The 18,530-nt window shown below is 38.7% G+C and overlaps 1 protein-coding gene across 6 annotated transcripts in view; it reads left to right on the forward strand.

Annotated features, from left to right (window-relative positions):
- AFF2 (AF4/FMR2 family, member 2) overlaps positions 1-18,530 on the forward strand; it is a 501,113-nt gene that overhangs the window by 335,110 nt on the left and 147,473 nt on the right. For 3 of the 6 annotated variants that reach the window (XM_011971245.1, XM_011971247.1, XM_011971248.1), the window contains 2 exons: positions 9,305-9,341; positions 9,731-9,764. In XM_011971245.1, the coding sequence (XP_011826635.1) occupies positions 9,305-9,341; positions 9,731-9,764 (71 nt within the window). Of the gene's footprint in view, positions 1-4,045; positions 4,133-9,304; positions 9,342-9,730; positions 9,783-18,530 lie in introns of all 6 variants that reach the window. The other 3 variants (XM_011971246.1, XM_011971249.1, XM_011971244.1) reach the window with 2 other exon arrangements.

Genomic DNA, 18,530 nt, shown 5'->3' on the forward strand with positions numbered 1-18,530 from the left:
AAAAAAAAAAAAAAAAAAAAAAAAATTAGTAGAACAAATGCAAAGAATCCACCAAACAGATCTGCCATTTGCTGTGTGACCTTGGACAAGTCACTTTACCTCTTTGTGCTTCGATTTCTTGTCTGTGAAAAGAGTGTGAGGCTAATCCCTACCTGTTTCGTTTCTGGTACAAAAAGACCAACCAATTACTTATTACACACTAGGCAGGAGAGATACAAAGGTGAATAAGGTAAAGCTTGTGACAACATACTAGTTACTTGAGATAACAGCTATTCAGGTAGCTGTGTGTTAGATGAGTACAGGATCCATTTGAGATTAGCAAAGCCTGGAACACAGACTGTCTTTTGCCCTTCAGCCTGTGGCATACCCAGCTTTTTTGTCTAAATTGGGCAAAGCAAGGATACCTGCAAGTGGTTTTGGATTTGTTTTGACTCCTAGCCATGACCTATTGTATGGATAATATGGTGGAAAATTGAGCCTTTTGTGATTTTGTGGGGTTTGACTCTGGAGTCTTCATATCACATTAATATAAGTGTCTTCCTATTATTAGAAGTTATGTAGAATGCTCTATCACTTATGAAATCTATTCTTTGCTAAATACTAAAAGATAAAACAGTATTCCTTAGTCTTTTCTTCATTATCCATGTTAGTCAATCTTACAAAGGGACACATATTTGTTATAGTGGAAAGTGTGTACTCTTGTACCAGTAATCAACCTTCACTTGCTACTAAATGTAAGGCTGTGTATAAGTGACCTCACCTCTTGAAACCCCCATTACCTCAGTTGCCCATTGAGAATATGAATCCCTACTTGCTTTCTCTCTCTCTCTCTGTCTCTCTCTCTCTCTCAAATTATCAAAGGATCCCAAACATAAATCCGTGCTTCTTTGTGGAAGTTCAGACCAGTCTCAGATGTGTGTGTGTGTGTGTGTGTTTGTGTGTGTGTGTGTGTGTGTGACTTATTTTTCTTAAAACAGAAGTGATTCTTGGTGTTGTATACAGGTACTCATCATTGGATCTTGTTATAAAAGCTGTGGCAACATTTTGGGAGCAGGGGTTCATCCCTACTTCATGACTGGGTGAAGAATTAGTAAAGTTGGGTAAGAATGCATAGGTGTCTTATCTTAGGAATAGCAAGAACATAAAATAGATTAATATCCTTCAAGTGTTAATAAAAAGGATAACAATGGAATATCTGCCGTGAGCATGCCACACTTTACAAGTCTAACTCATTTTGAGAAGTGAAAGAGCTTGCTTGCTCCAGAGTCCTTTGCAGAAGATATTCTTTCAGGAAATTATATTCTTTTCAACTACATCCTGCCTACTGTAATCAAATGCATCAGCGGTAACATGGACTCAGTGTGCTGTTTCATGAAATTTCACATTTTCAAATACAGTTTGAAATCAGTTGTAATTGTAAATGCAGAAGTTTGTGCAGTTCCATGTGGATTGGCTAACAGGGTGGTGCACTCCACTGGTAGTTCAAGATAATCAGATTCTGCCTCCGAGTAAACACAGAAAACCTGGGGGAAATGGTACACCTTTGAGAAGTGAGTTGATTCTTCCCGGTGTCTGAAACACCTTTCAATAAACCCAGAGACACACCTCTAAAATCAGTGGTGAAAGGGGATAAAACCAAGCCTCTAATCAATTTAGGTATACCCAGTAGTTGCTGAAAACAGACAACACTCCTTTTCCTGGAAGAGAATTACTGCTGTTTTATTGACTCTGGCTAAATATGAACTATATTTTATTTATTTTGAAAAAAATTATTGTAATTGACAAAAATTGTATATACTTATGGGGTAAAACATGATGTTTTGATATGTATATACATCGTGGAATGATTACATCAAGTTAATTTACATATCCATCACCTCACATACTTTTTTTTTTTTGAGACAGAGTCTCGCTCTGTCACCAGGATGGAGTGCGGTGGCACAATCTCGGTACACAGCAACCTCCGCCTCCCAGGTTCAAGCAATTCTCCTGCCTCAGCCTCCCAAGTAGCTGAGACTATAGGCACGCACCACCAAGCCCAACTAATTTTTGTATTTTTAGTAGACACGGGGTTTCACCATGTTGGCCAGGATGGTCTTGATCTCTTGACCTCGTGATCTGCCCACTTCAGCCTCCCAAAGTGTTGGAATTACAGGCGTGAGCCTCCGCACCCAGTCCACCTCAGATACTTTTTTTATGGTGAGAACAATTTAAACTCTGGCTTAGCAATTTTCAAGTATACAGTACATTATTACTATAAATAACTGTAGTCACCATGTTATGCAAATGATCTTCAGAACTTGCTCCTTCAAACTGAAACTTTGTACCCTTATACCAACATCTCCCCCATCCCAAGCTATATATTTTAAATGATCTGACAGTTTTGGAGACCAGCCTTAATCAGGAAAAACCATCTAAATTGTAAAAGAGATCATTGAGTATTTTTAAAACTCAGAGTAATTAGAATTCAACTTTAAACTGTTGTCACATATATTTACTTTGCGGCCAGTTTTGATGAATACATGAGTAGGATTTGTCATGAATTTTATCAACTGGATACAAATGCACAACTCAAAAACACTTGGAAGTAGTCTATCTTTTAAGTAGGTTAAGTATCTCCTCTAAATTGTGTATGCATTTTTAATGTACTTACCTCCTCCTTTTTAAATAGTGCTAGGTAAAATTCAATCCTTGTCTGAATAATACTTACAAATTCTGCTTCAGCAGTGCCACTGCGAATGAATCTTTGAAGTATCTCCTTGCATTACAGCTCTTCATACATCAAAGACTCTTTTTGAACTGAGTAATTATAGAAGGAAAAAAACCTTGTTTTAGTGCTACCTGAGAGTTCTTATTAATATTACCTTTGAAATGACTAATTATGTTACTTATAAAAACTGGAAAAAAAAACAGGTATTATGTAACTTATTAAAAAAGACTTTCATAAATTTCGATCCCCTCCATCCCTCCCCAAATCCCTACTTTATTTCTATCATGACTTTTTTAATGCTTAATGTTTATATAAGAAAATGACGACTCCAACACATACTGACTCCCTCCTGCTTCACAAAACTTACCATCTTTCTGTTGCTGGGGTTTTGAGCATGTGATTCAATTATCCTTGCTCTTAGCGTAAAGCATGTTGGCCACATGCCCTAAGACTCAAGTAAGATTTGAACAGCACTTCTTTCAAACTGAGTATTTGAAAGAGATGAGAGGGTGCCCCTGCTGATAGCAGAGGATGGGAGCCTAAGGGGCTTTTCCTGTTTTGAGACTTGAACTCACAAATACACTGTCTATGTGTATGGCTGTGTGGAACTGGGCTACCAATCACATAGTAACCTCTATGAATGAGGAAGAATTCCCCTCAGCGGCTTCATCTTTGCATGGAAAAACCCACAGTATGTGCATCACGGGTCACTACCTGTTGGGCTGTATCAAGAGAAGATGAGTATCAGAAGGCGGTGACAGTACTGTCCTCCCTTGAGCTGACAGATCACACCTGGAACAGGATACCATGAGTTAGAAGAGCCCCAGGCAATCTGGAGTTCCTCCTGGAAGCACCAAAGATAGTGACAGAGTACAGAAATTGAGCGTTAGAAGAAAAGTTGAAGGTTCCCAATAAATGAATGAACAAGCTGAGAATGTCTCAACCTGGAGAAGAGACAATGCCGGGGGATAGGATTACTATCTTCCAACAGCTGAAGGCTTGTCATTCAAAAGAAGGAGGAGATGCATTCTGTGCAGCTCCAAAATACAATATATAGATAGAACTTCCTGGGGAACAAGTTTTTAACTCACAAAAGAAGGAAAAATAGCCTGATCAGGCTGTCTCAACATGGAGCAGACTGCTTCAAGCAGTAGCAAGCTCCCTGTCACTGGCAGTGTGCAAGCATCTGCTGGATGGTCCAAATGATTTTAAATTCACCTTAAATATTAGGTCAATTAAGTTAGTATTTATAAAGGACCTACCCTGTTTAGTGCCCAAAAAGGGCTTGATTTTTTATGTGCCCTGAAATAAAGTTGCTTTATTTTTCCTCATTAGGAGATGACCCATTCCTGGCCTACTCCTCTCACTTCCATGCATACTTCTGGACACTCTGAGCAGAACACATTTTCCATCCCAGGACAGGTCAGTTCTCTTCCTTCCTGCATTTTTCTTTGTCTTATTTTAATTATACCAATCTTCCAGTTGGATTCTCAGTGACAAAAATGGCCTTGGTCTTCTAGTGCCATAAAATCTCAACTCTCTCTCTCTTGCCCCTCAGAATAGCAATATAAAAATAATTTTTATTGAAAGTGAGTCTTTAAGACAAAATACACACAGATATTGGCATGCATATCTTACTCCATAGGGTGTTGCCACTGCCCAAGTCACTGTGTCTAGAACAGATGAGACAGAGATTGAATAAGAAATATTCAATCCCTTAAGAAATATCAAATAGATGATGGAACAGCAACATTCAAGATTTTTAAGTTATAAAACCTATACTCTTTAATGAACTGATTTTCATTTTTATCACCTTAGTTCTTGCTCACAAGAAGACAGATCTTTACAAAACACCACATCACAATGACAGAGCTTTTCCTTCTGCAGTTCTATTGTCAAATGTTTAATATTATTTTTATTTACCTTCTCCCAGTAAGATTTGCTTTATTGCCATCAGTTTTTAAAATGCCTAGACATGGATATTCTAACATGCTTTAAAAATATATATAATGTCTTCCTTTCTTCCTCCATTCCTTTCTTCCTTCCATCCATTTATTCAGAAATTGTTTACTGAGAAGGTACAGTGGGCTTAAAGTTAGGGGTGAAGAAAAACCGTCTACATGCTATCACGTAGATCACAAAACAATGTAGTAAATGTCTTCATAGAGAAGACAAGACACTCCCGTGGGGAGTTGAAGAAGTGCTCACCACTGAGGTGGCAACATTTAGAGGATGATTAAAACTCTGACGGGTGAAGAAGGGGCCAAGAGAAGAATACCGCATGTAGAAGACTAGCGTGAGCAAGGTCATGAGAGATGAGGGATCATGCTATAATGCATGGTGGGTGATATAAGGTCTTAAGTGGCAGGATTAAAGTTTGTGTGATGGAGAGTGGAAAGAGAGGAAACCTGGGCAAATAGGTGCATCTTTGGAAAATGCCTCAGATACCACCTCAAAGAGTTTGGATTTTATTTGTAGAAGGAGAAAGACCCAAAGGAGAAACCCTTAGATTTTAGGGTCATGATTTTGACAGTAATACTGGTCTAAACTTTGCTTAATGATCTTCTTTAACTTATGAAAGAGGTCAGAACTAAATGAACAGCTAACCTCACTGTCCCAGTATGGGTGTGTGCTATTCATTTTTGCATTCTCACCTACCCTCTTTAGGCTCCTGTTATCCTTCCCCCTGGCATCTCCAGCAAAGGGAGTTATCCATCCAGTTCAGGTCCAACACTTGTACAGCAATTGCAGTGTTTTCAGCTGAGTTCTCCAATTTTGGAGATAATTTGTGCAAGTTGCAATTTTGACATTTGCAAGTGTATACAATAGAACTGTTGTTTAAATGGGCTTTTGTAGTAAGTGCACAATTTGGAATCAGGCACAGTTTGCATTTTCTGCCCATTATCTGTGCTACCATCAACCCCATGACAAAGGTAGAAGTGAGTGGGCTAAAATGGTGAAAGCAAGAAGTCTACACACCCACTCCTGTTTCATTTGATTCCTGCCAAAATGTTGGTTTGAAAGAAAAGTACATTTTAAATAACAACCAACACGTACAATGGCACCATGTGCCTCACGTCATTCTAAGCACTTAATATATAGTAAAGAATTTAATCCCCACTACAACCCAAAGAGATTGTTAATTTTACTATCCCAATTTACAGAGGAAGAAACCTGGTAGTTAAGTAATGTGCTCAGGATTATCCAGTTAATGAATGAGGGAACCAGTATTTAGATCCAGGTGTTTCTGGCACCAGCGGTCATACTGTCTCTCTGTATGTCTTTTATCACACAGGCTTACTGATGCCCCAGTTCAAATTGTGTCTTCCAAAACATGGCCATCCCTATATGCAACAAAGGTGATTTCCCTTTCCTCAGTGCTTCCACTAGAACTAGGTGGCAGCATCCTTTCAGAAAGCATCAGTTTCTTACATCCATGACAGAGCTTGCCCAGAGGAAAGAGTGCTGTCTTAAGAGCTGCATTCCCAGCTGCTTTTAATCCTGGCACTGCCATTTGCTTGCTGTGTGGTCCTGTTCAAGTTCCTCTAAGTCTCTGTTTCCCCATCTGTATTGGGGCGTGGGGTGTGTGTGTGTGTGTGTGTGTGTGTGTACACTATATAATTCCAATGGATTTTTTTAGGTCAAATAGTTGATGATTCTGTAAGCTTACTAAAACAAATACAGTTGAAAATTTTCAACTTAACTTATTTATCAATTTCAAATTGAAAATACCATGTTTTCTCATAGACGATGAAAAACTTCACAAGGAAGGGAGTTAAGTGCATGCCAAGTAGATTTGAGAGAGTAATAATATCCTTAGGAGAAGTTTAATAAAGTTTTCCTGGAGGTAAACATCCTCTAGAACAGTGGTGGGCAAACTATGGCCCATAGGTTTTTACATCTTTAAAGGGTTAACATTTTCAAAAGAAAATTAATATATTATTATGAATAATATTCGCATGAGTGTGGAATTCAAATGTCAGTGTCTATAAATCAAGCTTTCTTGGAATCCAGTCACACCCACTTATTTACGCATTGTCCATGACTGCTTTCACACTACAATGGCAGAGTCTAGTAATTATGACAGAGATGGTATGTCTCCCAATGCCTCAAACATCTACTCTCTGGCCCTTTGCAGAAAAAGTTAGCTGATCGTTGCTCTAGAATCTAGATCCTTTAGGAACTTTTGATTTTAGGATTATTGTCAAGGCTATTGCTTAAAAGAACCTCATAAGTTTGTGAAAACAACTTGGCATCAGTATACTCTACTGCAAAAATTACGTATATGACATGTCTATGAAAGAAATTCATAAAGCAAAATCAGGCATTTAAAATAAATTTGTATTGTTTGTTGTGCATTAACAATTACTGTGAGAACTCTGCAGATTATTTCTACAACCAAGCTATTTCCAATTGGGGTTGGATATGTATGTAAAGTAACTTTGGTGATATACAAAGCTGTTTCATTTGTTTTGATTTGATTTCTAGTTTAAGAAATGTGAAATCCAATGCATAATAATCAAAACATCATATGTACCTCATAAACATATACATCTACTGTGTACCAAAAAAAGTAAAAATTAAAAAATAAAGTAAAAAGAAATGTGAAATTCAGTTTAACGTTAAAAAATGCATCCAGAATATATATCAGTTACTCCAATTCGGTGAATAACATAATGTTCCAGTTTGCTGTATACATTGTTGCACTGATGCTCTGGAAGAACTGATTGTTTAGGTGTAAAGTCCAAAATATTTGGATGAAGGTTAAAAATTCAGGCATAAGACCAGTACAAAGACTGACTACATGTTTTACTCTCTGATCAGATATTTGGCTTAATTGACTTTGGAACTTGACATTTAATTTCCTGGAGGTATACAAGCCCAAACTCATCCTGTACCTTTGTAATGAAATCCCTTAAATAGTAACAGATAAAAATACTTGTATATAGTTACAGAGATATAAATGGTTAACAAGTCATTTATTTGACACTCTGGAAAATGAGATGTTCTGGATGATTAAAATTATTGGATAACTGAAAGTTGTTATTCTATAGGAATCATGCAATATAAGTTATTTTGAAGTGTAATTAATATTTTCCTGACTTCTTGTAAAGATTATGTCAAGCATGCTTTAGTCTTTCTTGATAACTTATATATTATTGTGAGCATAAATTATTGTAGTATGTGTAGTATTATACTATGCTGCAATTATGTTCTCGGAGTCTATTAAGACAGATGGGAATGCTTGCCTCTATATTAAATGACTGTAGATTCTTGTGCTTTTTAAGTTCAGACTTTTCTGTGTCATTTTTGTGGGCTCCTTTGCTATTGGTTTTCACCTGTCAATTTTCTCAGTGCCTATGCCTCTAGAAATATTTCCCCTTCCTTGCCATCTGTGATTTGAAAATGAGTGGGAATCATTTGAGTCCTTTGTCAAAAGACAGTTCTCTATTAGGGAGAGCACAGAAGCCTCTGAGCAGCAAACTATATGGGCTTTGCAATAGACAGTTCTTTCTCTAAGAGGCCTTTTCTGCCTCTTGTTGAGTTTGTGGTAGTCTTCTGGAGTGGCGATCTTGCCAGAAGATAAATCTCTGGAGCAACAGAATCATACTAAATACATTGGAAATTTCACTTTTGATTAAAGCAAAGTGTTAAAATTTTTGCTTACTTTTTATACAAGATAAAGAATGCTGTGAGCCTAGTTTTCATCTACAGAGGGTCAATATTGGGCTTAATAAATAGATTACTTGGAACAATAATTGATATAACTAATCCTTGTATTTACTTGAATTCATTGTCTCCACTTTTGGAATGCCTGTATTGCGGTTTGTACCATTTATCTTCCACCCACACAGTGCCATGTGTGCCCTGAACGTTACTGTAATGATTTTGCCTTCACGTTTTGTCAGTATCCACACAGGTGTGCCACACTCCCAGCAAGGCAGCATGTGCAAATCTGAATTTCTCAAAACAGTGAATGAGTTGTGTATAATGTGACTTTCAAGTCAAATTTAAATTCCTTTAAATAACACAGTCCACTAACATTTCACATTGCTTCCTATACTTCGACAGACTTGCACTGCAGTTTTAAGAACACTTCTTATATACAAAATGAGGTACATCTGTGCACATGTGTCATAGAAAGTTGGATCTGTTTCTATAAAAGGGAAAAACCAAGCAGATCTATTAATGATGATCTTGTTTACAGTTTTACAAAAAAACATGATCATCTGTTTGAACCAACTCCTCTTTATTCTTTTAGAGGCATCATTTTCCAGCTAAGTGAGAAATTATACACTTCAATTTCACACATATGGGTCATTTGTTCTCATGTTACACACATTTCCAAATAGATACCAGTCTTACTTATAATTTTCATTAAATGGCAGTTATAATCATGTTGCAGCAGGTTTGGCTGGCAAACGTTTATCCTTCAAATAGAGCTATAGACAAAAGCCTAATTAATGGAATTGTTAACAGCAGTTTCCTATTTGCAAACATTAGTCTACTACATCTTCAGCAATAATTAACATGCCTCTTATTCTCCTTGTGTCATCTAACTAATGTTTGTGTCATATACATTCTTCCTTGTAGGAATCGCAGCATCTGACCCCAGGATTCACCTTACAAAGTAAGTGGTTTTGAAAAATCCTTCTTAGTCCAAACATCCATGTTCTCTGTTCCCTCATTTTTTCCTTTTTCCTACTTAAAATCATTAAAACGTGAAAGAAGAACAATAACAAAAAGTTGTTTTAATTGTTAAGTTTTAGCTCTCAGAAATAAGTGAGAAGATGCAAAGTTTGTCTTTCTGTACCTGGCCTTTCTCACTTAACATAATGACTTCCAGTCCCATGATATATCTAATTGGTTCCTTTTTTTTTTTTTTTTTTTTTTTTTAAATCTGTTACTTATCCCAAGAAGGTAACTTGGGGGACTGCATGTTTGGAGATCAATTTAATTCAGAATAATCATTTGACAGTAGAAACATGAACTGTAATTGTTTATATATTTTCTTTTCAGAGTGGAATGACCCAACCACCAGAGCTTCTACAAAGTCAGTATCTTTCAAATCGTGAGTAGTTGGATTTCCAAATTAGGCCTTTTTGGGGATATTTGGCAAGGAAACAGTCCCTCAATGCTGATCTAATCATGTTCTCTCCTCTGCTCCTTGAAATTATGAACCTTGACTCATAATAATATGTAGTTTGGTTGGGGTGGGGGGAGAATCAGATTTCCCATTGTCTTAGTCTGCTTGGGCTGCTATAACAAATACTATAACCAACATGGCTTGTAAACAACAGAAATTTGTTTCCCATAGTTTGGGAGCCTCAGAAGTTCGAGATCAATGCACAGCATAAAGGGCATCTTGTGAGGGACCATTTCCTCATAGAAAGCTGTTTTCTTACTCTAATCCCACATGGTAGAAGGGGTGAGGGGTCTCTCTCAGACCTCTTCTTATAAGGGCACTAATCCCATTCATGAGGGCTCAATTCTCATGTCATGATCCCCTCCCCAAATACCCATGTCCTAATACTATCACTTTGGGGGTGAGGATTTTAGCATATTAATTTTGGAGTGATACAAACAGATTATAGGACCCATAATAAGTAAGTAACAGTAAAAGTTAATGAGATCACCATTAGGCTCTCTAAGTTTGTAAATACAGACCAGGTCAATACCTGGGATACGAAAACAACTGTGATTTCAGTGAAAAAGGAAAACTCTAGATGGCTTGTTTCTCACATTTTAACTAGTTGTTCAAACGCTGCATAATATCAGCTAAAGACATTATTGTACACAATATTCAGTCACCACTGACTGGGATGGACGAGGGAATCTAAGCAGCCATGATTGGACTTGAAATGTTGAGTGGATTGCTATGGCCAGTCAGCCCAAAACCTCACTATTTGCAGGTCATCAGGCGCCTGTATATTAAAGACAAACAAGGGCATCCAGGAAGAGCTGGAATAAGATATTACATGACGGTAGGTTGAAGTTCAGAAGCCAGGGCCCTGCAATTCACTCAGCACTGTCTTCATTTTTTATTAATGCTAACTGAAGGAGGAGTTTGGAGAAACCAATTTCCTCAGATTAACTATTGTAGATTTTCTAATATCCATTTGTCCAAGAGAGTATCAAGGGAGTATTATTTCTCTCACAACTTCTTTTGTACCTAATAATAGAAAATGGAAGTCAATTTTTTGTGTAATAGGCACACACTTAGACTTTTTCAAAATGAAATAATTTATGACATTCAAGTGGCCTAATGGCACCCTTGAAGTGAATTGCTCACCTTTTGGAAGATCACGAATAATTGCATATAACAACTGGGAATGACTCCCAAATAGACTGAGGATTTGAGAAAGTAAGTGGCATTTCTACATTCTTGGTGCAGGGCAGTAGCAAAGCCCCAAAGGCCTGACCCCATCACTGGTTCATTTATTTGCTTTTCTAGACTGATCTGGGCCTTCTAATTCAAAGTTCAATTTCAACAACCAAGAATTCTCAATTTTAAGAAGCAAGAAGAAACAAGAGAAGGGGATAATAAAACCATAATCCCGATTTAAGGACCAAATTATATGAAAACACAAAAATCAAAGTCATCTTTGATGCTGTATATTTTAGCTTTTCCATTAATCACGTTTTGAACTGCCCTCCCCCTTGTTATTCTAGGAAATAATAGATCTAATCCTCCCTGCCTTCACACTTGTCTCACTTCATCCCCATTAAAGTCAGTAAGATTCACACACACACACACACACACACACACACACACACACTCACACGCGCTTAGAAAATCAACACAAGTTTCCAAACTTGGAAAATATATAAAAATATATTTTCCTGTGTAAAATTACTTACTCCTAAAGCAAGAGTATTAGGCTCCCACTGTGAAATATGCTGCTTGCTATATATACCGTAGAATGCAATGTTTTAGTAGTTTGTAACTAACAGAAATAAACTTGTCAATTGTGGTTTATAGTTAGAGGCTGCATTTCCAGAGAACAGCACTTCGCAGCACAGTAATATATAGTGTAGTCAATACAACTAAAATACTCTATAGGAAGCATCAGTAAAACTAGAAGACACTGAGTTCATTTTATGAATGAGCTCCTCTCTTTTTGTCTGTTTAATCTGAAGTCCAAGCACTGTCCATCAGATTTTAGCTGGAATAAGTTTCCTTCTTACGGTAGGGTATGGGTTTAACATAGGACAGATCAGAATTGTAATAAAGTTATTTTTATTTTTAGCTTCCAAATTATTGGCTTAGCCATTACTATCATTCTCCCACATTGAGCTACGGTGTGCTTTTTAAGCCACCTCCTAGGATTTTCCATTTGGCAGGGTAATCCTCCAGGTGATTAAGATTGTTCTGAGTGTAAACAGACTGCTAATGTCTGCACCTTGGTGAGAAGCAGCCTGTAAGTCAGCCGTGATGCAGGAAAGACCCAAGGCCAGAAAGTGTCCTAAGCACACTCCTGACACTTAGTGCAGTAAAGAGAGATTAGAGTCTTGTAAAACAGAATCCCTTAATTACTGGGACACTTCATTACTTTTCCTCATCTTGGCCTGTTTTCCCTGGTTGACAAAACGCAGATCTTCCATTGGAGTATGCATTGTTTATAAGGATTATACACATGGGCACCAGGTCTGAAAACATTGGCCACAGTGTGCCTGAGTATAAACTTGGAACTAGCCAGTCTCCCTCTTTCTTTTTGACAGTTACTGCTGTCTCTGACCCTGACCCCAACAATATGACTGGCTTTTTGGAAAACTGGGTATTTTTCTTCTCAGTGTACTCCATTGGCATACAGTGCTTTTTATCAGTGTCCATTCATGCCATGACATCCTACCTGCTTCAGCTGGAACTCTGAATGCTTACGAGGCAAGAGTACTGAATTGGGGAAGTTTGGAGACCTAGGTTTAATCCCCTCCTTTCTGTCAGTTGTGGTATTGTGGGGGAAAGCACTGACCTAGTATACAGAAGATATGAGGTTAAATCACAGGAGAATTTATTTTTATTTTAAACTATACAGACAGAGTCTGTTAAAGGAAATTAAACAAATTAATGAGTATATGTGTCTACACATGCAGCTACACCAGCAAACACTTGTCAGTGTTCAAATTTAAGCAGTTATACTTTTTAGTAATTAAATCTAGCAACATAAAAATACATTTAACTTTAATCATCAATACTTTCTGGAGGAGAAAAGTTGGTCTCCCACCCCTCAGCCTCTATGATTCTGAGCTATGTTACAGTCTTGGAACAGGGCCCACCTAGGTCTTCTAAATCAAACGGTGTTTCTAATCTCCCTCAAAAATGTCTCCGTCCCAAAAAACAGGGTGAAGCATGGGCATAAGAAGGTGAAATTGTGATTTTCGCGGCTGTGGAATTGTATGTTTACACAGTAATATCATGTCTGTCTATTTTGTCTCAAAGAGATCTGTTTATTTCAATGACAGGATTCAGGCTCTGAATGGACTCACCAGACATTGTGTTACTTTGTAGTTTTTCTTCCCCCACCCCCCGCTCCCCCGCCCCCTTCCCTCCCCTCCCCCGTTGCTCCCCGAGATAGAGTCTCGCTCTGTCCCCCAGGCTGGAGTGCAGTGGCACAATCTCGGCTCACTGCAAGCTCCGCCTCCCGGGTTCACGCCATTCTCCTGCCTCAGCCTCCTGAGTAGCTGGGACTACAGGTGCCCACCACCTGTAGTTTCTTAATGAAGTTATTAAAGAGCAATGAGGAAGAAAACATAACCAAACCGAAGAACTTGGATTTTCTTTGTTCAGTTGGATTGATTCATCCAGTGGATTATAACATCTTGCCATTTACCTGTCAGTTCAATGGCCTTCCCAAATGCATGACCTTGTTGGTCTTTTATGGGCCATCATAGATAGGAACAGATAAGATGCATTAAGTTGCCCCGAAAAGGATTTTCAGGCAGGTTCTATGAACTCAAGGGTGTACATCCAGTTAGTTCTTAACTTGTTTGTGAGTACTGTTGAGGAGATGGCAGCTCCAAATATCAAGCTCCTTTGTAAAACTTGGTTGTTAGCATTTGGACTATGTCCAGGTGAAAACCATCCAGACCCCCATTTAACTGAGCAGCTCCTGTGTTTTAAACCATGCTGTCGAGAATGCCTGGATAGTTTCCATAAAATCTTAATATAGCCATAATGCTGGGTTGTTTTTTTTTATAAAACCAGTTTGCCAACTTATGGTATTACCTATATGTTTTAAAACATCCCAACTCTGGAGTCAGAGAGTTGATGGAAGGTCTTATGGAGACAGATTGGTTGAGGCCAGCTTGAGTTTACATGTGGGTGGTTGTTATGCATGTCACATGAAGACATCCTTGATTGTAGCACTAGTTAGGAAGAAAGGGCACTACACTATCACAGGAATGACAGACACAAACAATAATTATTGTGCTGTTGAGAACAAGTGTCAGGTGCTTTTATGTACATTGCCTTATTAAACTTGCCAGGCATCGTAGAGGTGCTCCAAATTATTCACATCTTACAGATGAGCAAAGCAAAGCTAGAATAATAGTCCTTCCTCCTGAGGTGTACACAGTCCAGTAGGAAGACAGACTGGTCATGCCCACTTATTCTGAATGGATATTTTGGCTACAAACATATAGAAGAGCCCTCTGAGTCACAATGCTCCTTAGTAAGAAAGTTTGAATGCAGGCCAAGGGCCCAGTGAGTTCAAAGCTCCCTCTCATCCTGCCAAGTTGCCCTTCCTCACAGGATTTGATAAGTTCAGGGATTTAGTATGCCAAAGTTTTCCTTTTGTACCTGGACACAACATTCCTACAACCTGGTGGGATGTAGTTCCACAAGAAATTATACTGCTCTGTTTTTGATGACACAAAACTGGGTCAAAATTGTTTTATGTAACTAAAATGTCATTATTTCTAAAGTTTTCTGTAAGTGCTATGAAAATTTCATTACCAAAGAGAATAGGAAGACTGTGAAAATGTTTTCCAGATTGCTATAACCAATACAGGAATTACATTATTTTTTAGATCAATTTTGAAAATATTTTTACTAAAAATTAATTGATATTCATTACAACCCTGGCCATCCTTTTACCAAAGCTTTCATCATTGAAAATGTTTCCTTCGAGATTTTAATTTGAAATTTAAGAACTGCAATGCATTATTGCAGAGCAATAACCCACTTTCTAGCAATTTCATATATTCTTCCCCATGTAGATGTTTGATCTGCTACTTGTATGCAATTTTGGTAACAAAGTGACTGTGTAATGGGGCAAGGAAGAAATGACTGTTATTTTATTAATCAGATTAATTCTTAATCAGAATACATGATTTGGTACTTAGAATTTAAAAATACTGCAGTTGGGCATGGTGGCTCACGCCTGTAATCCCAGCACCTTGGGAGGCCAAGGTCGGCAGATCACGAGGTCAGGAGATCGAGATCATCCTGGTTAACACGGTGAAACCCTGTCTCTATAAAAAATACAAAAAATTAGCTGGGCATGGTGGCGGGAGCCTGTACTCCCTGCTACTCAGGAGGCTGAGGCAGGAGAATGGCATGAACCCGGGAAGCGGAGCTTGCAGTGAGCCGACATCGCACCACTGCACTCCAGCCTGGGCGACAGAAGGAGACTCCGTCTCAAAAAAAAAAACAAAAAAAGTACTGCTAATCAGTTTGAGACTCATAGTAGCCAAACTAACTCTCCTGATAAGCTGGTAATCTTGGTAACTTTACTAGTTGCAGACATTCTGGTTTTTAAATCCAGAAGTATAGCAACTCTTGCTTTTAACTTGTCTTGTATGGCCTGCATCTCTGAGCTTGCCAACTTTTCCTAAGGACTTAATATATTTTTGGAAGTTCTCCACTGCATCAGGAGCAACCACCTGGGAGCAGAGAAAACAAAATTTGGCAGCCTGTTCAAGCTGTGAATTAAAGGTAATTCACAGTTTGAAATGAATCAGTGTGAGGTCCTTGAGAAGAGTAATCAGACATCAAGAGGATTTTATGTTGAGGACTGTATATTGGCTAATGTGACAACAAGCAATATTGGCATTTGGAATGTTTGCATCAAGAAGCACTGAAGCTGCCGGGGCTTAATGGGTACCAAGATCTAAAATGGGGGCTCCCTTCAAAGAGAGCTGTAGATTTACATTTCTATCACAAAAGCTGGAAACAAAGATGGATTGGCTCAGCTGTCATAGTTGAAAGATTAGATCTGATTTTTGTGGTGGTGTTCATGGACCTAAGTCTATCATAGGATTTGTATATCTCGGCTTTTGAGACACCTCTGTAATTGAAAGCAAATGTCTCTCTCTCTCCCTCTCCCCCACTCCCTGCCCCTCTCTCTCTTTCTCTCTAGGTAAAGGCAAACATCTCTTCCTTTCTACTAGATTTCATTTTTTTTTCAACAAATATGCATTCAGTACCTACTATATGTAAGGCTCTGGGCTATACACTGGTAACTCAAGGTGAAACACTGCACATCATTGTCTCAAGGAACTCATGGTCTAGTGAAGATAAGACTTGCACCGACAATGCCAGCAACCCAACGAACTCGTACTAATTGAGTGCCTACTATGTGCCAGGCACTTCCCTTGCAATTTTTCTCCTTACAAGCAATCCCATGGGGTTCATCATCATTATACTGTACAGAAGTAGAAACGCAGCTCAGAGACATTGAGTGAGTTGCTCAAAGTGGCACAGTAACAAAGAGGGAGACAGAACAGGACTGACTCCAGAACATATGCTCTTAACTTAACATTAAAGCCATCCTATGAGTCATTTGGAGGTGGCCTTACTGATTTTCAGTCAGGTGTGATCTTGCCCAGGCATTAGGACAAAATCGACTAACCACAATGCAAGCCAAAATGGCAATGCCATCTTGCTTTAAAACAGGGTAAGTATTAGATCTAAATATTATAACTGAGTTAGGTTTTGCATATACTACACATGCTGACATGGGCACTGAAGACAGATCTGTCCTCAACTCAGGGCCTGCATCCAGATTGTGTCACCAGGACTCTAGAATGTTCCCTTCAGTGAGGCTGAAGGATCTATTCCTGCAAGGAACTTAGACCATCACAAAAATGAAATTCATGTAAGATTGATGTTGGTGGCATATCCCTTCAGAAATGTCCATCGTGCCACATTAAAGAGAAGAGAAAACTGATATTTGGGTCTATTTTTATAAGAGACTCATCCATCGCCTTTCATGCTTACCAACTTGTTTGATAATTAGAAAGTGGCTTTCTATCCTCATGGTGAAATAATTTTCAAAAATATCCCCATCTGTTATCAACCACAGTGGCATATTTCCAAATTCTTCTCAGCATTTTTAAACAGTAACTGGGAGTGAAGCAAATAATGCTGGTGGAAGGCACTGAAATTAATAAGCAAGGGACCAAAGTTAAAAAAAATTCAATTATATGATTGAATGTAATGTTGTGATAACACACCCATGCACACACACATGCATACATATGCTCTGTATCCCAGAACAGTAGGTCACTCTAATGTTGTTTGATCTAATGAGATGCACACATACACACATGCACACTCTTTTTTCAGTTTTTACATTGTAAAGTGCTATGATCACAGATATTTTTCTTTTTTTTTTTGAGATGGAGTCTCCCTCAGTCACCCAGGCTGGAGTACAATGGCTGGCGCCATCTCGGCTCACTGCAAGCTCCGCCTCCCGGGTTTATGCCATTCTCCTGCCTCAGCCTCCCAAGTAACTGGGACTACAGGCGTCCGCCACCTCGCCTGGCTAATTTTTTGTACTTTTTAGTAGAGACGGGGTTTCACCATGTTAGCCAGGAGGTCTCGATCTCCTGACCTCGTGATCCACCCGCCTCAGCCTCCCAAAGGGCTGGGATTACAGGCGTGAGCCACCACGCTCGGCCAGAGATATTTTTCATGTGCACAGTGAATGATAATTTTAACACACTTTGACACAATACATTAGCCCATGTGAGTGGCACAGCATTCCTGTTAGACAGCCAATTGAAAAGAAACCAGGCATAGGGAGGGGAAGAGATTTTCCTAAAATCCCCCACCTAGGGAGAGGTAGTGGTAGGGCTGGGACTAGAAGCCAGGATTCTGCATTCTCAGAATATGCTGCCTTGTCCCCAGATTCCCCAGACGGCTGCAGGGCCAGAACTCATCAGAGCCCTGACAAGTCTTCCAGGCCCAGATGAAGAACATATAACAGCAGTGTAGACAAGCTCCATGGATCATTCTTAGAATTTATAAACAAACAAACAAAATCCAACTGAGACTGCAGTAGAGGAGAAGAAATATCTGCTTCTGAACTATTCATTTTGTTTTTCCATCCTATCAAGCATCTCACAAACAGCCAGATCCTTTACCACAATTGCATTATTGGGAATGTTAGGTTTAAATGGTCTGCTCTTGACACCTTCTCAGAGTTGCTAAAAGCCTTCCATTTTACACTGATGAGTAGGGAGCAGTGTTGGCAGAATACCACAGATGCACGCACAATTACAGCTGTAAAATCAGTTGAAGAATCTGACAAATGCCTTTATTTGTGGTTCATCCACCCACTTTAACAATGAAGACCAAAAAAGGAAAAAGTCTCAAAGCTATTTGATTGACATCTACAAATATGCTGCCAAGACTGGGACAGGGTAGGTGGGATGGAGTAGATGGGGTTGGGGTAGGTCTTCTGAAAACCAAAAGAATAAAATTTATTTTCTTTGCTACCCTGTGGGTTTTTTTTTTTTTAATTAATTTATTATTATTATACTTTAAGTTGTAGGGTACATGTGCATAACGTGCAGGTTTGTTACATATGTATAC

This window comes from Mandrillus leucophaeus, unplaced genomic scaffold, assembly GCF_000951045.1.
Source record: "Mandrillus leucophaeus isolate KB7577 unplaced genomic scaffold, Mleu.le_1.0 Scaffold994, whole genome shotgun sequence".
Classification (NCBI taxonomy): Eukaryota; Metazoa; Chordata; class Mammalia; order Primates; family Cercopithecidae; genus Mandrillus; species Mandrillus leucophaeus.